At 36.4% G+C, this 22,423-nt stretch overlaps 2 protein-coding genes across 4 annotated transcripts in view; one reads left to right on the forward strand and one right to left on the reverse strand.

The window, feature by feature from the left end:
- LOC107753590 (mitochondrial inner membrane protease subunit 2-like) overlaps positions 1–22,423 on the reverse strand; it is an 81,010-nt gene that overhangs the window by 7,462 nt on the left and 51,125 nt on the right. The window lies entirely within an intron of this gene.
- Positions 94–13,297, forward strand: LOC107753589 (leucine-rich repeat neuronal protein 3-like). Of its 2 annotated transcripts, none has more exons than XM_016569785.1 (2): positions 94–114; positions 10,458–13,297. In XM_016569785.1, the coding sequence occupies exon 2, from the start codon at positions 10,811–10,813 to the stop codon at positions 12,872–12,874; it is 2,064 nt and encodes a 687-aa protein (XP_016425271.1). In that variant the 5' UTR covers positions 94–114; positions 10,458–10,810; the 3' UTR covers positions 12,875–13,297. The 2 variants fall into 2 exon arrangements, with proteins under 2 accessions (XP_016425271.1, XP_016425270.1); XM_016569784.1 differs by lacking the exon at positions 94–114 and adding an exon at positions 1,124–1,300.

The following is a 22,423-nucleotide window of genomic DNA, read 5'->3' on the forward strand; positions in this document are numbered from 1 at the left end:
AAATTCATTTGGATCTAGATCTCTATAATAACCCCGCAAGTCTGGAGCTCGATCTCGCAGTTGAGAGGAAAGGAATATATTATGCGCTTCAAACAAGGAATCTCATTCTCTCCGGTAAGTTAAGCGCGGCTCTCTCACGCTCTCATGACTCGTGAGCATCCTGTGTGATGGGGGATTTTAATAGCGTGCCAGTGCAGGGGGCTTAAAGCCAAACGTACTGTATGCGCTCAATTAATATTAGAATCACTCCTAAATGTGTATTTTTATCTTCAGTTTTAATAATTACCATGTTTTTGATCAGAAAGCTCTGCGCATTCGCGTACAAAATGTCTTAATCTCGCGCAGAGACTCTACAGGTATCATGGTGAGGAATAACTGTGAATCCAATAATGTGATGGATCAGGAGGAAATTATTGATTTATGGCTCCTTAAGTTACTGCAAGGGATTTTAGAGACTGTAGTGTGAGTAATACATAAGGTATATAGCCTACGTTTATTCGGTCACCAGTTTGAGAGCATTATCATTCTAAAAAAAAAAAAAAGCTTAGTAAAAGTTATCAATATACTTGCACAATGAATGTTGCATCATTAGGCTATATATATACAGGTGCATCTCAAAAAATTTGAATATCGTGAAAAAGTTACATTTTTTGTAACTTATTTCAAAAAGTGAAACTTTCATATATTCCAGATTCATTACATGTAAAGTAAAACATTTCAAAAGTTTTTTGTTTAGAGCTTACAGCTCATGAAAGTAAAAAATCCAGTCGTCAGCATTTGAATATTCAAATAGCGTTTCTTTATCAGAGTCGTAGACTCACGGGCAGAGCGCAGAAAACTACAAATAGAGATTAAGTTGACGAGGCAAAGATACAGAGAAAGTGGGAGTATGAAAATGCAGAGGGAAGAGAGAGACGGTAAAAAGCGAGCGATGTAATAGCCCCGCCCCCTTTCCAGTTTATGAGGGAGCCCTCACTTGACTGACAGTTTTGCTCGACCAATCAGCTTGCAGCGAACGACAGGCATAATTTGCCTGTCCCTGGGGAGACTGTGAGGGCGGGAGTATCACAGACAGCTGCATGGATACGCGCTCCTCCGGTCCTCAGTCCGCGGTGCGCCCAGTATCTTTTCCAATACAACCGTATGGAGAAAGACTCCACATCTCTCACACGCTCAAATAAAGCTAAAATTCATTTGGATCTAGATCTCTATAATAACCCCGCAAGTCTGGAGCTCGATCTCGCAGTTGAGAGGAAAGGAATATATTATGCGCTTCAAACAAGGAATCTCATTCTCTCCGGTAAGTTAAGCGCGGCTCTCTCACGCTCTCATGACTCGTGAGCATCCTGTGTGATGGGGGATTTTAATAGCGTGCCAGTGCAGGGGGCTTAAAGCCAAACGTACTGTATGCGCTCAATTAATATTAGAATCACTCCTAAATGTGTATTTTTATCTTCAGTTTTAATAATTACCATGTTTTTGATCAGAAAGCTCTGCGCATTCGCGTACAAAATGTCTTAATCTCGCGCAGAGACTCTACAGGTATCATGGTGAGGAATAACTGTGAATCCAATAATGTGATGGATCAGGAGGAAATTATTGATTTATGGCTCCTTAAGTTACTGCAAGGGATTTTAGAGACTGTAGTGTGAGTAATACATAAGGTATATAGCCTACGTTTATTCGGTCACCAGTTTGAGAGCATTATCATTCTAAAAAAAAAAAAAAGCTTAGTAAAAGTTATCAATATACTTGCACAATGAATGTTGCATCATCAAAATTGAGAATTTAGACAGCAACTTTTAGCCAAACTGTAGGCTATTATTCTTGCACATGCTCATCTGGATGTTACCTACACGTTATCATAGCGTTAAAACAAAGGTTTAGCATTATTTCTGGACAATTAGCTTTGTTCATGCACAATCAACCCTCATAAAATGGTCTTATAAACCTTGCTGTATCACTGTGTGTAAAATTTGTTACCGTCACAGATGCTTTCAAGTGCTACAGTGAAATATGACAAAAGCCACAGCTCATACAGCACCTCACTTTAACAGATGTCACTCGGCTCTGCTTTAAAGAAGACCTATGCTATTCTTCAGCCTAAAATACAAAAACATGCCATCTACAAACTAAATACAGGTTATGTTTGCTTCCTATGCCAGATGGTAAAAGAGTTTGTGATGCGGCAATATAAAACAAACCGGCTTGAGTTTCCTTAGCATAGTTCATGTGGCTCTGGAATAGGGATCTTATAGTAGCTAGTACAGTTGTATAATAAAAACATTTGGCTTCTCTAATGGTATGTGTTTGCAAAGTTTGTGTTTTTGGTTTGAAATCAAAATGCAATAAGTTAATGGAAGATAAAAAGGTAGGAACCAAAAAAGGACACGTATTTGGTCTAAGCACCACTGATTTATGGTATTTGCTCCTGCCTCGTGTGTATGAACAAGGTGTAGATGGGAGTGTAGAGATGAGAGAGAGAAATCAATAAGGACAATAGAAGAAAAAAAAGCTAACATGACTTGAGACAGGGCTGAAGAATATGCGACAGAAATAGCTGATATATCTATAGGGATTCTGTCAGCAGTGCTGAAGCGTAATTAATTGCTGTCCTGCGGTGTGTTCACCAGCAGTGCGGAGCAGGTGAGAGCTGTAGGACTATAACACACACACACACACTCTCCGACGGTGCCTGTGTCAGCGTAGTATCTTAGCTAATTATACTTCACACCAGGTGTTTGAAGTGACACCATGTAGTGTGATAGGAAACAATGCTGATATATTACAGCACACGGGGGAAAACACACTCATGTAGTAAGGCTCATAACTCATGAAGTAAACTTGGTTATCTTGTACAGTTTGTGAACAGAAGAGAATCAAAGAATAGAATAGAATAGAATAAAGTGAACAAAACAACATAATGGAATAAACAGAATGGAACAGAATAAAAAGCAGGAAAAAAACAAAACCTAGCAGAACTGAATACAATATAACAGAAAAAAGCAGAAGAAATATAACAGAGGAGAACAAATCTAACACACTAGTGAAAACAGAATAAAATGTAAAACAACAAAAGAGTAGAACAGAATTGAATATTAAAAACAAAATGGAGTATAACAGGGTAAAATAGAACATAAATTAGAACTGAATAGAATAGAATATAGTAAAATAGAATAGAAATACACGTCCATAATAGAAAACACAATAGAACTGAATTATCAAAATAAAATAAAATTAGACACAGCAGAACAGAATAGATCAAATTAGAAAAGAGCAGAAAAGAATATTAGGATTGAGTAGAGTAGAATATAATGACATAGATAAAACAGAGCAGAATGGGATAGAATAGAACAAAACAAAACAACAATTCAATACTGCAGAACAGGAATAAATTGAATAAATAAAAACAGAGGAGAAAATAAAAGACCACATTAGCAAATAAACAGAATAAAATAGAAAAACAAAACAAGAGTACAATATATTAAAAACAGAATAGAAAACTCAATAGAATTGAATAAGAATAAAACAGAATTTGACACGAAGAACAGAATAGAACAAATTAGAAAAGAGCAGAACATAATATTAGGATTGAGTAGAACAAAATGCAATAGAAAAACAGAACAGAATAAAATGGAGAAAAACAAAACAACAGAATTGAATACCATAGAACTGAGAAAAATTGAATACAATGGAAGAAATTAAAATAAAACAAAATACAGCAGAAAAGAACAAAATAGAATAATGCATAATGAAACAGAACAGAATACAAAAAAAAATCAGAATAGAGTAGAACAGAATATATTGAAAATGACCTAGAACTGAATAGAATAAAGTAGAAAATAGAGCAGAACAGAGTAGAATTGAACACAGCAGAACAAAATAGAACAGAGCAGAAAATAGAACAGTACAGATTATAAAACACTATAGAATTTATAAGAGAACACAACAGAATCACATACACCTGACTAGAGCTGCGTTTCCCAAAGCATCGTAATAAGCCTAAGTAGATCGTAGAGCCATTGCCACCAGTGATCTCTACAGCACTTTTGAGAAACACAGCCCAGATCAGAACAGAATTGAACATGGCAGGACAGAAATAGACAAAAGCAGAAAATAACAATAGAATTGAGAATAGAATGGAATACATAGAACAGAACAGAATAGAAAAACTCTACTTTCCGAATCTCAACCAGGTATATCCACACCATGATAGTTTTACATGTTGGTGGTTTTAAAAGTCAACTTACAGAGATGATTAACTTCAATTCAAAGACTGAAAGCAAAAGAACATTTCAGCAACAGAATCTGTAAATGAATTAAAACCAAAGCAGAAGGCGAACCGACAGCTAATATTTCTGCTATTGAAGCCAAACTAGAAGTGGGCCTGAAACCACGCAGGTGGACCCACATGGTCAAGGGCTAAACGTTAAATCCATTAACTTCACTGTCACAAGAGTCTGCCGCTGCTGGGTTTTAAGTATTCTGCCCGCCGTACATGTTTTTCACTCTTGCTTTCAGTCAGTATGAAACGAAATCTGAGCAGCCCCCTCAGATCCACTCCATTCCCTAAACGCAAACCAGAGGGGAAGGCGTTTTGCAGACTGCGTTACGCCATCGTAATGTGACAAGGTGTCACCTCCAATTCGTGATGTCCCCCCACACATGCTTCACTAGGAGCGCTGCCCCGCTGCCGAAGTACGGCGAGATTGCTACCTTGTGAATAAAACATAGCGCAGCAGGGCCACTTTATGTGGTGTCTGTAGCATTAGACGAGTGGATGGAAAAGAGAGAGTGTGTGTGTGTCTATGTGTGTTAGTTTCATGAGTACTTTCTCTAAAGGAGGCAAACCATAAATATTTTAGGTAAAGTGGTTGGACTCTTGACTCTAGGAAAGGAGCGGCTGTCAACAAAAAGTTGTGATTAATGCAGATAGACAGAGGAACTCCTGTTGGTACTGTTCAGACAAAACACACTACAAATTTCCACTGAAAACTTCCTTAGAAAAGCACTCGGTGCTAAACGCAAACAACATCTTTGACAGCTATCCCTTAGCCAATCACCACATACTTCATGTTTAAAACATGGTGGGATTTTGGAGATTTTACTGTGGGAATTCCAACATTACATCCAGCTTTGGCTTCTTTTAGAACAGATTTTTTTTTTTGAATAATTATAATTATTTTTTAAAAATAATTATAATAATTATATTTTTTTAAATAAAAAAAATCAGTGTTGTTACTAATAAGAATTCATTAATTAAAGTAAAGCTGAAATAAAATTAAACAAAAATATTAGATTACAAACTTAAACTTGAAAGAACATTAGAAATGTTATCTTGGCAACTAATTGAGATAAAAAAGTTGAAGTATTAAAGTAACTAAAACTGAAATTTAGTAAATTTAGCTATATATATATATATATATATATATATATATATATATAAAAACGAATAGAAATGACAGAAGCACACAATCAAATTTCTAAAACAAACAAATTAGAAAACTAAACCAATTCAAAATATCAATAAACACTATGATAGTATAGACAGTGAATAAATCTGAAATAACAATGTAGAATTGTTGAATCACATGAGCAAGAGCGTTGTACTAAATATCTGTTAATTTTTAAACAATAGTTCAATAACAAGTTGAGTAATGCAGGAATTTTTCACACCAGTGTCTGCAAAATGTGCAGAAAAAAGTAGAAAAAAAAAACTTTAAAAATAAATATAAATAAATTAACAATGCATTAAATAAATAAATTAATTTAATAAAAAAAACTTTAACAAAAATCTTAAAATTTGATATTACATATTCTTTTTGCTTTCTAAAGACATGAGTTGAAATCAAAATTATTACTGAAAGCCACAATTTTAGGTTTCTTTCAAGATCATCTTTCAGTATCTTAATTATGGGTAGAAAAAGAACACAAATTAATACAAAGTATGTCAAAATAATACAATGTAAATATTTCCCAAATAATAAATATTTTACACACATTTATAGTACTTTTTGATTAAGACATTCTGACTTTCAAAAACAAGTTTCAAGTTAAAATCAAGACTCTGCTTCACATATGGTCTGACAAGCAGATTGATACTCTCAGTGAAACATCCCAATGGAACACCACTAGGGCATCTATAGGGATATATTGTTTCAGCATCGATATCGCGATGTGCGCATCCGCGATAGTCACATCGCAGAATGTGCGATGTTTAGTATACTGATCATTATATTTATACTGATTGTTTTCTTTGCTCACACAGACACGGTGTCTACACCGGACGCGACAGCTGTACAGAGATACCCATTTTAAATACATTTAGTAGCAGAGCTACTGCAAGCGATTTTCAGTGCTGGAAAATCCATTTATCCTTTGTTGAAACTTCCGCGTCGTCGCGGAGAGCGAGGGTCACGGTCGCTTAGCAACGACAGACGCCACGAAAGCGCAAGCTCCGAGCACTTTCAAGTAGGTATAACTGCAGACCGGAGATCTCCAAAATGGGGCGTGAACTCCAAAAGTGGGCAGAACCTCCAAAATGGGGCGGGGTCTCCTCGCGCAAAGACTTTCACCATTGGCTCTGGCTCCCGCCAATTGTTATTGACTTACATTTCAAAATAAAAACTTTAATTGACACAACCAATAAAATCTTTAGAATCAGCTGTGGGGCGGAGTTTGCACTGAAGTGGATTGGGGGAAAAAATTGCGCATGCGTGTCATGTGCCTGTCTGTCAATGGGAGGAAGCCACGCCCTATTTTGGAGCTCCCACCCCATTTTGGAGTTCCCGCCCCCATTTGGAGATCTCCAGGCTGCAGTTATACCCTTCTCAGTGCTTTGGAAAGAAGGAGAAAACAGCGCGGCTGGCGTTTTCCACGCGTTTTTAGGCGCGACATGCGAACGGCCCCAAAGTCTGTCTACACCGGACGCGACAAAGCGACTGTTGCATATCATTTGAACTTTGTGTCAGTACGTCATAAATGAGGCATCAGTTTAATGTCGGGGATTTGTCGTGTCGCGCCGCATCTAGTGTAGTCAGTCACACAGCATCACTGATTAAAATGGGTTCTATAGTATTTTGTCGCGTCGCGTCCGGTGTAGACACAGTGAGAGCCACGCACGCAGATGCACGTGAACTCTGAATTCCGTTCACTTCCGCAACTATTTGTGCCTGAAATACTGTGCCCTGCAAGTATCCTTGTAAACACAGTTGCTTATGGCTTAGGTGAAGGGAAACAATTGAGAAAGAATATGAATGTGTGTAACAGTATATTGGTTCACTTCACACACAGCAGTTTAATGTTCCTGTTGCTTTCTCTGTCATGAACGTAAATCAAAGAACAAAACACAAAGAAAAACCACTTATGTAGCTTTAACACAGATTTATTAGATTTAATTTATACAACGAAGACTATGCAGTGTTATTTTACATTTGATTATTCAATTTCTATACCTGAATACTGTTAGACTTACCTGAAAAATATAAAGCACTGCTTATTTCATTTGTATCTTTGTTCTGTTATATTTATCTATGCTTGTAATTTGTTTATTTCCTATGCTGATTTACTCGCTTACAAAATCACCCCAATCATAGATTATTTTTTTCCCAAATAGATCTATTGAAGTCATCAGATTTTTTTTCCATATCGCAGAAAAAGAAAATATCGCAATGTGAGTTTTTTCCAATATCGTGCAGCCCTAAACACCACGTCCAATCACATTAGACGAGCAGCAATAACTGTTGTATAAACCACAAATAATCACTGATAAAATCATGTCATAATAGTGTTTAAGTTACATTATATACATCTCTCCAGATACTGTGCATCTGTGTGCATGTGAGCAGAAATAGTCTGCCCCTTTGACCCTTTCAAGCATTCAGCTATAGAAGCACTATACTATTTCAAACCCCTGTTTCACATAATGAAGTGAGCACAACACTCATGAACCACAGCTGAGGGCTCTCTTAGTTAAGAAGGACACATACATGAACAAATCAAATTAGTGTGTGGGCATCTTTAGCGCAAAGCCCTTAACAGAAAATGGACGGAAATGGGAAAGACGGAGAGAGCAAGTGAGATGTGTGTCCTTGTGTGTGTATCAATACTTGTTCACACTTGTATTCAGCTCAGTGCATCCATGTTGTGCTTGTCATAGCAACAAAGAGCATGTTCTCTGCAGACAATGACAGTTTATCATCTGTTAAATAAATGAGGTATTTGAGAAAAACAGTTTTTTTTTTAATTATGAGACAAATTTGCAGTTAAAATCAAAGTGAAGACATTAAAGTGTCAAGAAGTTATATATTATATATACAGTGGATGAAACTAATATGAGATATTTTAATTATTTATATATAATTATTTATAATAATTTTACACACACTGAAACTAATATATATCAAAATTCCATCAATTAAAAATTAAGAAAGATATTTGACATTTATATTTAGAAATATATTTAATTGCTACACACACTTTAGTTAGAATATATATATATATATATATATATACACACACACACACACACACACACAAATGTAAAGATTTTTTAAAAGAAAATTTAAAGAAATTTTAAGAATTTATTTAATAGAGATATTTAATTTTATTTATTTTATAAATCTATTTATTTATTTTTGAGTTTAGATATTTATATAAAACCCTGACATCTACAAAAAATTAAATAAATATTGACATCTATGCAGAATCGATTTATGTCTTTTTTATCAGTTATTTTATGAACTGATTCATTAAAACAAATCAGACTTTCTAACACTGTCTATATTGTATGTAAATATAAGAGATGAAAATAGGAGAGCAAATCTGGATATCTTGCTTGGCTGTAAAACGGTGCACATAAAATGTAACATAAAAACAGTGATGTTTTTGCTATTTTTCAACTAATTGCTTGTTGAAAAGTAACTGCTTTTAGTTAGTCTCTCCTCAACATGGCAACACATCACCTAATTCTCATACATCAGACAGTAAGCAGCTTCTGAAATAAGTTTACAACCTCATAATTTGTACGGTCGTTGGGATGAATAGTGATCTTTGCACAATCCTGGCAAAAAAGCAGACTACAGGACCAAACAGATGGCTATGCAAGGAGAAAGGAGAAAAAAAAAAATGCTCCCACCTGCTTGTGTTGACTCGCTGCCATAGTCGGACTAACATAAGCACACTGTCCTACAGGAGTTCTTTTGCAAACCTGCTCCTATAGTGATACTGACAGCTTCATCTAGCACAGGCAAGCGGCTTTGTGCTTTCTGTCCTCAAGGTTGCAAGCCAATAATAATTTCAACATATGATCTAGCAAATACACTGAGATTTTCTGTGTAAGCACCCAAATTTTTATATTTATATTAGGGCTGTCAATCAATATCATTGAACAGAAACCTTATCACCAACCTCACAGTGCACAGCAATCCATTTTGCAACCAAATTAACAATCTGTCCAAGACAGAATTAGAGTACCATATTTTAAAGACACCCTGTCAATTTGATTAAAAACTGATTTATATTAAATGCTGTGTTGAAAAACACAGACCACATCAGATTTTCGTCACTATATAAAAGGTTAAAGAGCAACTTACTGGGTTTTGCTCACTGTGTAATGCATTCAAATATAGTTTTAGTCAACCATACAATAGGTACAAAGCACAGAGTCTGAGTTCACAGGCAAATTTTAAAACGTCTTAATTAACTTACTGTGCCCACTAGCAGCTGCCACTGAAAGACAAAATGCAGTGGTTATCACTGAGCCCTTTGGGATAGCACTTCATTGCGAAATAATTGCCCCTCTGTGCATTCAGTTGGCTTTAATGTCTATTTATGAGACAATAAAAACCAATGTTAGCAATGCCCTTAGTATGCTTGAATAACACGTTTGTAAGAAATGCAAAACACGAATTAAATGCACTATGTATGACAGGAATAAGTTGTTAAACTGGCTTCCATATAAATGCGGTTAAAGTAAGTTATTATATTCACAGCGCATCATAGCGTAGAAATGAAAGCATGTTACAACAGTTTTAAGTGTCTGGCCAGTCTGTCGCCAAATAAAGCTCATTATCTCACAATTACAAAATGATCTATGACAGAAGTAAGACAGCACTGCATACTGATGCTCTTATACGCAAAACCAAGTCATACACTAAACAGAATGGTTGTGATGTATGCAGATTTTCTTAACACCTGCCCTCGTGCACATAAAACCTCCTTGACATTTGAATATATTGCGAGAGCAGTCCCAGTGGTCACATGATAGATGTGGGAAGGGTAGACATATGAGGTCAAACCAGCAATAATGTATTATTTGATGGCACGAAAAAGCAATAATACCTTCACTCGTATGGTCTAAATATATCATCATGCTCCTAAATGCCAGTATGGCTCTTCTTGACACTAATGTGTCACCGTATTCATTTCCTCTCTCTCCTGTCTCTTATTTTCCACAGATGGGAAGTGACGAGTGTGACTGATTGAACATAATAACGATGGCAGACAAGTGGTCCGTCCCCCACAGGAACCTGAGCTCACCCTGCAAATTTCCACTTTCCCCGCTTCCATTCCCCTAAGGATACGCTGACCTTCACATATGCAGCCTGCATGACAACCCAAAACAGAGTAAATTGAAAGGTTGCTACTCTCCGCCAAGGACAACAACAGGCGAACTTGCTGCTTTGGGGGACTTGCCATCAGCAGAAATACACCCTGTTGTCATAACAAATGATTCTGTGTTTGTGAATTTAACGCCTTTAACACCAGACCCCATAAGGACCAATTACAAGCTGAAGAGAGTAGGACCAAGATGAAAGATTTGCTGTTTGCAGTTTGTTTGCTGGCGCTGACTAACTCAGTTCAGGCCTCCGAGTGGCGGGCTGTGTGCCTCAAGCTGTGCAAATGTGAAGTCCGACCCTGGTTCTCTCCCTCGTCCATGTATAATGAGGCTCCAACTGTGGACTGTAATGATCTAGGACTTCTGTCTCTGCCTGAGAGGCTGCCCTTAGACACACAAGTACTTCTATCGCAGGCCAACAACATCGCAAAGATTGACAGTCCTTTGGACTATCTGGTAAACCTAACAGAGGCAGACCTATCTCGAAACAACATATCCTCATTGAGTGATGTCTCTCTAGGTCACCTTCCACAACTTCTGTCTTTGCACCTAGAGGAGAACTGGCTAAGCAGCCTTCATGATAACTGCCTTGCACACTTCCCAAACTTACAGGAGCTCTATGTTAACCATAACCTTCTCTCCTCGATCAGTGCAGAGGCTTTCCAAGGGCTTAACAAGCTCTTGAGGCTCCATCTTAATTCAAACCAGCTGAGGGCCATAAGAACAGAGTGGTTCCGGGACCTTTTCCAGCTAGAAATCTTGATGATAGGAGAGAATCCAATTGCCAGAATACAGGACATGAATTTCAAGCCCCTTATCAATCTCCGCAGTCTTGTGCTAACCAGAATGAACCTAACTGAAATCCCTGACAGTGCCCTGGTTGGACTCGATAAGCTGGAAAGTGTGTCATTCTATGATAATATGTTCCCAAAAGTACCTCAAGCTGCTCTCAGACAAGTGCAGAACCTCAAGTTTCTGGACCTTAACAAGAATCCCATAGAGAGGATCCAAAGGGGTGACTTTGTGGACATGATCCATTTGAAAGAACTTGGCATTAACAGCATGCCGAAGTTAGTTTCCATCGACAGCCTTGCTGTGCACAACCTACCAGAGCTGACCAAAATCGAAGCGACGAACAACCCGCGACTTTCCTACATCCACCCGAATGCATTCTCCAAACTCCCGAGGCTCGAGTCCTTGATGCTGAATAGCAATGCGCTCCGGGCCCTTCATCATGTGACGGTGGAATCCTTGCCTAACATTCAGGAGGTGAGCATGCACTCCAACCCTATTTACTGCGACTGTGTCATCCGCTGGATCAATATGAACAAGACCAAGGTCCGCTTCATGGAACCGGATGCCCTCTTATGCGCAGGGCCCTCAGAGTTTGAAGGTCGACTTGTCAAGCATGTGCATTTCCGTGAAATGGCGGATATCTGCCTGCCACTAATATCTCCAGAGAGCCTTCCCGAGCAGGTCAATGTGGGTGCTGGGGATTTGGTGTCTCTGCACTGCAGGGCGTTTGCTGATCCTGAACCTGAGATCTACTGGGTCACACCTTCAGGAGAGAAGATTTTGCCTCAGATGGTTTCCAAGAAGTATCACCTGCATCCTGAGGGATCGTTTGACATTTATGGCATCACAGAGAACGAGGCTGGGCAGTACACCTGCGTGGCCCACAATCTCATAGGTGCGGACATGAGATCAGTCTCGGTCGTAGTAAACGGGTACTACCCGCTGCCGGCAAATGAATCCCTGCACATCCAAGTCAAAGGGACTGAGCCACATTCGGTGAGGATTTCTTGGGTGCCAACCAAGGGCAGTCTTGTGTCAAATATTAAGTGGTCAACCACATCCCAGCAGCGCTCCTTGCAGTTCACCGCCCATGTGTTGTCAGATGTAAAAACGTTCAACCTCACACACTTGCAGCCACTGACGCAGTACAAGGTGTGTGTGGAAATTACAGACCTGCAAAGTAGACATTTGAAAAACTGTGTGAATGTCAGTACTGCTGAGGTTTCAATTGGAAAAACTGATTATGGTTTCGATGACGGACTGATAATCAGCATCACTGCGCTGCTTCTGATTGTGTCCGCGGTGGCCTGTTCGTTCATTTGCATGTTGCGGAGGAGTGATCACCTTTACAGGAAATTACGGAATCAGCAGTCTGAGATATTACCTTCACACATTAAACCAATCTGGGGATCAAGGGCTAAAGCCAATGATTCAGAAACAGACTCCAAAAACTCCATTTGAGAGAAGAGCAATGGTTTGGGATGCAGTGGACACTGGACTATGTGTCTCTAATATCTCTCAATAATCTGATACCGACTCACACCACTGGATCATTATGAAATGGATTCTGTGTGGTTTGTGGTCCAAGACATTTCTTGCTAAATCTGACATTGATTGCCAAAAACCCACTAATTGTTTAAATGTCACACTTCACTGGGGAGCATGAAGAGAATCGTTATTTCATGCGGAATCAAAGAACAGCACATGAAAGGTTGTGCTTGACTATTTACACAGAGCGCAAAGCCTCAGTGGCCGAGTCTTTTTATTGTGGGCTTGTAGAAACACTACTTGTGCTGTGTCATTGGTAAAATAAACAATGTCAAGTTTATGATGTACTACGCTTTGTAGAATAGATCATAACAGGACACATGTACGACACTTTGTTATAAAATACATTTATACAGAAAATGACAACTTGTTTTCATTGTAAGTGTTTTACAATTGACTAATTAAACTGTCAACTGAGAAGACATAAACGTAAAAGAAGTGATGAGAACATCTCGTTCGAGATGAAAAGAACAACATGAAGTCACAGTTACACAAAGTGTATGTGAAAATACATCAAGTTTAAAAGCCTTTTAATGTGGCAAAAACCCATGTGTATTTTAACCAAAGTCTAAATTTCAGATAAAAATAACTTTTTCATATTTACAGAAACACAACAACAGAGGCTGGCCCAAAAATTGGATGTGCCTGGTAAGTTGAAATACGAGAAAATAGTGGAAAATGAGGAGGTGGAGTTTGTCAGTGTGAAGGTGGGGTTTGTGGGAGAAAAAAAATTCACAGAACTCATTGACTTTAAGTCACATTATCTTCTCTTTCATTAAAAATCCAATAGGAATTCCAACGCTAAACTCCCACAGGTGATGAATTGCCGTCACAGAATGAATGATGTGGAGGATTTATCAGACTTGCATGCTCATATATCACTGGGGGTTTTAGCACCCAACACAGGGGCTTTTAGAGTTGGGCCATTTGTCACCTACATGACAGCTAAATTATGCGCCATTATAGCAGTAGGTACCGAATAGGTCAGCAGGAATGAGCTGCATCTGGTCTCTCTGTTTCACAGTGAGCCTGGTGAGACGTGGAGGGCATTATGGACACAGCAACACCTGCGGTTCACACTGAGAGGGCAAGCAATGAGTCAAAAAACCCACAAAGGTTAAAAAGAAGACACCTTATCTAATTCAATTCAATTCAGTTCAGTTGCTTTATTGTCTACCTAAACTACTAACCTCATGAGCCAGTTTTGACGTGTCATAGTATTTTTTTTGTCATGTTGACGCAAAATTTTCACAAAAAAAAAAAAAAATACAGTGTTTTTAACTGTCATGTAAGAACTTCAAATCATTAGTGCATTTTATTTGTACAAGTTGGATATTGTGACTTTCTGAGTTGAATTGAAAACAGCATTAGCAAAGATGGATAAATGACCATATGAAGTGATAGAGGATAGAGTGCCTCCTGCAGGCTGAAATCACAAGAGGGCAACATGAGACTCATTCAATCAACCATAACTTTCATCAAGAACAAGGACACTATAGACTAGCAATTGCCCCATCAAGAAAATCAATTCACTCTCCATTAATTTCCAACCACATAATGTCGCAATTAATATAAGGTATATGACACACTGTGTGTGAACAGGAAGACGAATTACCTTCTTAATTAAGCGATGTGCTCAGCAAACTGAGAAAATGAGCAAATGGGCTAGTTCTTCAGGAACATTAGTTCAATTAATCTTGATTATCTCACCTATCACAGTGTTTATGTCCTTCTTTCCATACGGTCACGCCATGATCATGCGACTGAAAATAACTTTATTAATTGGCTAATACGATGAACTTCCAACATCAATTTCAAGCTTCACCTGGTTTGATTACTATGCATCTCCATTACAAGGCTTTTGTTATGGGTTTGTGCCATAGCATCAAGTTAACGCTGACACCCAAAGACAATGAAAGTTAAAGCGATAGTGAAAAATGAAAATTCCATCATTAATATCTCACCCTGATGTCATTTCCAAACCTTTATGAATTTCTTTTTTCTTTGAAACACAAAATAAGATTATTTGAAGAATGTTAGTAAATAAACCGTTTTGATGACCACTGACTTCCACTGTATGAAAATACAAAACAAAACACTAAGACATTTCTCAAAAACTCTTCTTTTATGTCCCACAGATGCGTTAGATTCAGATTCAATCTGATTTTTTATTGTTTTATTGACCTTTCAGCATTATTACAGGTTCTTAAAGATGACTGTCATTAAAAACACTGAATTATTTTACTGTAACCATGAAACATCAGTACCAACAATTAAAAAACAACAAAAAATTGACCAGTACTTAAAATACAAAAAATACTAATATAAAATCCAACATCTCATTTTACAAGGCCAAATTCTAAAATGTACTCATTTAGTTTTCAAAGTATAATTTTTGATATTCAACAAGAAAAATGTAGTATAATGTAGTAGTTAATAAATTAACTACAAAATAAAATGTGTTTATTCATGTATTTCAACACACACACACATACACACACACATCCATCCAGAGCAATAAATAGAATATTCTAGAAAATGTATATATATACATTACATTCTTAATTTATGAACACACACACACACGTATATACAGTGCCGTGAAAAAAGGTTTGCCCCCCCTTCCTGTTTTAACTTGATTGCTGTTGTTGCTGCAAAGGGTGGCACAACCAGTTATTATATTTAGGGGGCAATTACTTTTTCACGTAGTGCCAGGCAGGTTTGGACAGCTTTTTTCCCTTAATAAATGAAATCATAATTTCAGAACTGCAGTTTGTATTTACTCAGGTTATCTTTGTGTAATATTAAAATTTGTTTGATGATCCGAATCTTTTAAGTGTGACAAATATGCAAACAATTTAAAAAACAGGAAGGGGGCAAAAACTTTTTCACACCACTGTATATGTATATATAAAATTTGAGGCATCTCAAAATAGATATTACAACAAACAATAATATGCAATTATTTGATTATACTCTAGTAATATTCTAGAAATGTTATACATTCTTAATTTATGAACTTAATTTTTAAATCACACACACACACAATTTGAGGCATTTCAATATATATATTAGAACAAACAATAACATGTAATTATTTGATTAATTAATACAATTAAATTCCCATACATATAAGGAAATAAATAAGTATACACACGACATCAACCTTTGACTTGTAGTGTAAAAGTCAGATTTAATTAGGAAAGATATTAAGACACGACTGTGCCTCTTGGCAGAGCTGGAAACCCTGTGCTTAGTGCTCCACTTTGATGGCACATTTTGTAATGAATAATTTACCTGGTTCTAATGACCCTGTAAGCCGACCCGTTCAAGCAGCGCCATCGTTCTGAACGAGGTGATTACAGCAGTGAGCCAATGTGAGACGCCAAGATTAGAGGAAAAATTAGCCCAGTTCAGGGGGAGGTTAGCGAGAGCCTAGCGGCAAACAGCTATTGTATTAGTATTCAACCAAGCTAACAAGTTTTCTTGGCCTTGGCACTGAACAGGTGTTTCATCTTTATTTAATGATGACTGAAACACCTTTTTATATCAAAATTGAATTATCTACAAATGCCTTTATGTGGCACGGATGTGGTCGCAAGCCAGTTTGTCAATCTGTGCAAGGATGAAATGGAAAAGACGGGCATGTTTGGACACAAAAACACTTCAGTAACCCAATAAAAACAATCGATTCACAGAGAAATTATCTCTAGGAGCCACAAATATGACAAATTTGCTTGGTTTCATCAAAAAACAAATCAATCGAAAAGCAAAACCTGACAGCCAGAGCTCATGTTTATCATATGTTTAGTGAATTATCAATACCTTATTGCCTTGATTCGCCCGGTGAATCCTATTTACAGTTCATGTTACTGCACATAAACAGACACATTCCACGACAATGAGTATTTGGACAATACGTGACCAAAACACATCCACTGTCCTTTCACTCATTGGCTTCACAATTTCTGTAGAGTCACTGACTGAATCATGCAGGGGAGCTTGACAGCTGCAGGCAAGAGCCGATGAGATTAATCTCTAACATTAAAATGTAAATTTATGTCAAGACTGATTAACAGTGATTAGCGGTGTCATATCAGTTCCTTCCAAACAGAGTGTAGTGTTTTTACTGTCACCTAAAGCTGTATATGAAGGGTGGACATATCGTTTTGAAAATGTTGTTATAGTTATAATGTATATGCTTCAGAGATAAATGAATGAATGAATGAATGAAAAAGACCATTCGACTGAAAATACAAAATTATTATATACATCAAATTCACTTTGGTCGGAGATGGCAATGTACCTTTTCTACAAAAAATTACAGCATGTCTAAATGTGCATTTGGCATTAATTCATTATTAAATTTATGAAGGTGCTGTAAACCGAATCATATAGTTTTATTTCTATTTTTGTTTTGTTCATTTTAGTTTAATTTTTAGTAATTTTGTTCTGTGATTTTAATAGTTTTTTAAATATCATTATATATTTATTTAATTTTATTTTTCAGTTTTAGGTGTTCTTTATTTCCAGTTATTCATTTTAGTGCTTCAACTTAAACTTCTTTCAGTTAGTTAACTAGTCGACATTCCTAATTGTCGTTTTTCATCTAATCATTTATTTCAGCTTTATTTCAATTTATAGATTTTTTTAGTTGAAACACTATCAATACTGCAATACTATCCAATTTTATATATGCTAGTTTTTTAGTAAATGAATTGTAAAATTAATTTACTGTAAATTGAGACAATGAATCATCTTGTAAATATGATCTTTCCAACATAACTAGAATGCACTCTTAGTTTTGTGTTACAGCGAACAGAAGTTTAATTTAAAGAAAATATTTTTGCACTGCTGTTTCCCACAAATCCTTTTCTATGTGCAGAAAATATATTTTTTTACTTTATTCTTTTTTTTTTTTTTGATGTCCTTCAGAGACTAAAAGGAAAACAAAACGAAGGCTGATATTTATGTGCCGCATAACCATTTAAATTATTGATGACATTTTAAGGGTCTGAAAAGTAAAGGCTTTCAACAGGAAGATTGAACAAACAATGGCCGATGGACATTGTTTAAATATTTCATGCTTGAATATAAAACGACTATTACTGTGCAGTGCTGTTAGCCAAACTCACCGTGTTTCAGTGATAGGATCCACCGCCTGACTCCAATTCTGTAACTAAAGACCATTAGCCTTGACAACAGACACGAGAAATAGACATACGTCAAGCATGAGCAAAATAAACCTCAGAACGCAAACAACGACTCAGGTCGTGTCTTCCAAGATATCATAGTCATAATACAGATCTGCTTCATGCACTCCTTCACATAATAACACTATAAATCACTCCACTTCCTAATAAAAACAAGCTCACACTTCATTTTATGTGCGCTCATTTCAGAGCCGCTCCAATATATGAACAGATCTACCCTACTTCAAGAGGAAACGCTGTATGATTTAATGTGGACAGACTTTTGCACTTTCATTTGGACGAGGATTTGTGAGCAGGCCTGTGTGATTTGATTCTATACGTAAAGGGCTGCTGTTACTCGCCTGATGAAAAAGGCCAACGATTACACGGTGCAGCTACATTTTGAGCACAACAGAACAAACTCCGTCACCTGTGAAAAACTCTAGCAACAAAGGAGAAGTGTGAGAAATTCAGGCTTAAAGTCACAGTGAGGTACAGCGTGACAGATACGGCTGAGTAATTCTGAAGCAGTGATGAAGAGTTGATGTCTGGCAGTGCTGAGGTACAGATGGCTAAAGCTTCATGTGTCGGTCCGTCAGTGTGATAGAGGAATGACACCACATCTTTACATTGCTTTTTTTTTTTTTAAGCATGTAGTCATATGCATCTAGACTGTATTTTGTTGGTTTCAGGTGCTAGTGAAAGCAAGAAAACTGACCGCATGAGATAATATTCTTTATAAAAATGTAATATGACAGTATCATGGAATAATGATGGTATCAGCTGTAATATCATTGCATATCATGGTCATAGATCTTTCATTAGACAAAATAGTGTGTATTTTGTGTGTATATATCTCCAAATATCTCACTAAAGCACTAGTGAAAATGCTGCTATTTTGCACTTTTTAAATGTTATATTTAGGGGTTCGAGCACGAAGTGCTGAAACCAAAATGCCTTATTTAACATTTTTATTATTATTATTATTATTATTATTATTATTATTATTATTATTATTATTATTATTATTATTATTATTATTATTATTATTATTATTTATTATATTAATTACATATTGACTTTTTAAAAATGCCTTATTTAACATTATTATAAAATGAATAAGGAATATTACAGATATTTGATAATAAAATATTTGAATGATTGTATAATCAGTATAATGGAAAAATTGCATTCAATTTGAAAAATGCAAAACAGAAGCATTATTATTATTATAAACAGCAACAGCAATAATAATATAAAATGATGATGATGATGAATATGTGATTATTTTATTGACTGTAATTAATCAATTATGTTTTTTGCAAATCATGCGTAGTTAAAAAATGTGTTCAATTAAAAAAATGAAAATGCAAAACAGAAGCATTAATAATAACAATAACAACAACAACAATAATAATAAACTCAATAAATATATTTAATATGCGAATATTTAAACTATTGTAGGTTATTAATCAATTAAGTAATTAATAAGTAAATAATAAGTCATCTATTGCCAACTAAAAGTTAATCTTAGTTGCAATTTAATAACACTATTAAATGTAAATAAATCTAAAATCTATAAATATATCTATAGCATTATTATATTGTGATGCCTAAATTTTAATTTTCAAAAGTTGTATTTTTAATTTATTTAATACAAAATATTATAGTATTTGAATATTGGTCATTAAATAGTTATTGACCATAACATTAAAATAACTGTCTGGCTTATTGGTGTCAGCAATAATTTTAATTGGTGCAAATATATATGATGCTTTCAATTATATCTGGTGTTTTTCAGATATAAAAATTTTCTGAATAAAAATGCATTTTCAAAATTAAAAATGGCCTTGAAATTCAGATCAGTATTATTTTAGTGTTTTTATACTATTATTGTATTTATTAATATTTTAAACTAGCTTTATTTTTATATTTCAAGTTAATTTTTTGTAATTTATGTGCTTTTTTCATTTTTTATTACTTTTTGTACTTCAATGTAAACTTGCCAAGGAAACTTTTCTAATTTTCATCCATTTTTTTTTTGGTTTCAACTGGAACAACAGTTTCAGAGCTGGAGCGAGTTTTTACATTTTGATAAAACATTGTGAATATAAACCTTTATTTTCATTTGCAATAACATGCACTAGCAGGAAGACCAGGAATGATACGTTTTATTTGGATGTTCATGTTGTCAGTAAAGCCTTGCCCAAAGGCCGCTCTCGAGCCTACAATCTTTGGACTCATCTTCAAACCATTATTTCACACCAGTTTATAGCCTATGAGTCAATTCTGCCCACTTCTCTTGCAAAAAAAGTCCCCTGTCTCTGCTTCATATCCATATATCACCTCTCTCATTCTCCATCTTTCCTCTTTCTTGAGGAGAAAGCAGTAATGCAGTACAGGACCCGAGTATCTCTGAAGCAGCACCGCGCTCACACTCAGCGTCGGGCCGTGTGCCATGTTCTCAGCACAGCTGCCGGGATGCAGGGAGCACTAGAAGATGGATGAAAGGATTGACAGAAAATGACTGAGCGTGGCAGGGGAAAGATAAGCGCCAGACGGAAGGCTCTAGAAGTCGGACAGGAGCAAAGCAGGTGAAACATCTTTCAGCGGTCTGAAAGAACAGCCACAGTCTGGAGGCACTGACACCAGCCAGAGAGTGTCGGCGTAGGACTTAAAGGGGTCATATGATGCGATTTCAAGTTTTCCTTTCTCTTTGGTGTGTTACAAGCTCTTGGTGCATAAAGAAGATCTGTAAAGTTGCAAAGACTAAAGTCTCAAATCCCGTGCTTGCAGTGTTCGGCCAATCGCAATGCACTGGGTCAGCTGGCCAATCAGAGCAGACTGCGCTTGTCAAAGGAGGGGGCTTTGTTGAAAACGAAGCGTTTGAGAGAGGCGGGGCATATAGGACCTACAATAATGTACAGTATTTGAAAAAATAATGTGTTTTTTGAACATTAAAGCATGTCAACATATTCTGTTACACCAAATACACAAAATAATGATCTTTAAAATAGCATCATATGACCCCTTTAAACACAAAGATGAGTCGTGTCCCTCGTCATGTGTTTTGTTAATACCTTCTGCTGTCACCAATGATCGAAAGACACTGAATCAAAACATCCTTTCTATGAAGCGCAACATTTGTTTGCAAATAAATCATGAAGCTTTGATGTCACATTTATGAAGGCTTTAATAAATGATGCGCACAGGTTTATAGCCCTTGGTTGATGTGTAGCTGCATTGTAGAACTAAGGACTTGTAGTAGATGGAGAAAAACAAAAAAATTTATTGACGGTAATGCATTTACAATGGAGGTCTGTAGGGCCGGTGGGACCAGCATTGCAAGTGCATTTCTGTCGACAAGTTTTTTATTTTTTTAATTTTCCAATACAGATATGTGTAAAACAAGTATAAAATACAAACTAATATAATATATAATAATTGACATTATGACACAACAATTGCCTGTCCAAAGTATATCAACGTGTTACTGTCATTCCTTTGGACCGATTTTCAAATTACCACACGTCTCTTAACTATGGAAGTCCATTTATGCCACAAAATATTGAAAAAAGGTAATTCCTTTTTTTTAATCTCGTAACTCCAAGTTTATATCACAATTTTGAGTTAAAGGTATAGTTCACCCAAAAATGAAAACTCTGCATTAATCATACCTGTCAACCCTGTTTTTCCTGGGATTCTCCCGTATTTTACCATTCTTTCCCGCTTTCATCCCGTTTAAATATTTTTCCGTATTTCTCCCGTATTTTTAAACTTTCTATAAAAAAATCCCACTGGGCTTATTTTACATGTTTGCTACATTCGCCTCTGGTAAAACTCCCGTAATTTGTATGGCCCAAACCTCATTAAATGAATAATCACGTCAACAAAGATGATTCCTTCTCTTCTGTGTCAGTCTTCGATGCACGTTTACGACAGTATCACGACGCATGCGTGTGTATTCCTCTGCTTGCAAACAAGCCACAGTGCATCCGGGTTCTACCTCAGAACACCGGCTCCTGCGTCACCAGCATCACACGCATGCGTTGTGGAGTTGTTATTTTTGCTTTGGTCACACAATAGACACATACAAATTTCAACCCATTTGTCCCCTCAACTTGGCAACCTACAACAGTGATGTCTACCGCGGGAAGGAAAGGATCACTCACTGGTAGAAATGGGACGGGAGGAGAAGACTCGGGTGGTGCTCCGGTGAAAAAAAACAAATATACATGCAAATTGAGATATAGCTTACACTTCAAAAGGC

This window comes from Sinocyclocheilus rhinocerous, unplaced genomic scaffold, assembly GCF_001515625.1.
Source record: "Sinocyclocheilus rhinocerous isolate Xijiao unplaced genomic scaffold, SAMN03320098_v1.1 scaffold200, whole genome shotgun sequence".
NCBI classification, from domain to species: Eukaryota; Metazoa; Chordata; class Actinopteri; order Cypriniformes; family Cyprinidae; genus Sinocyclocheilus; species Sinocyclocheilus rhinocerous.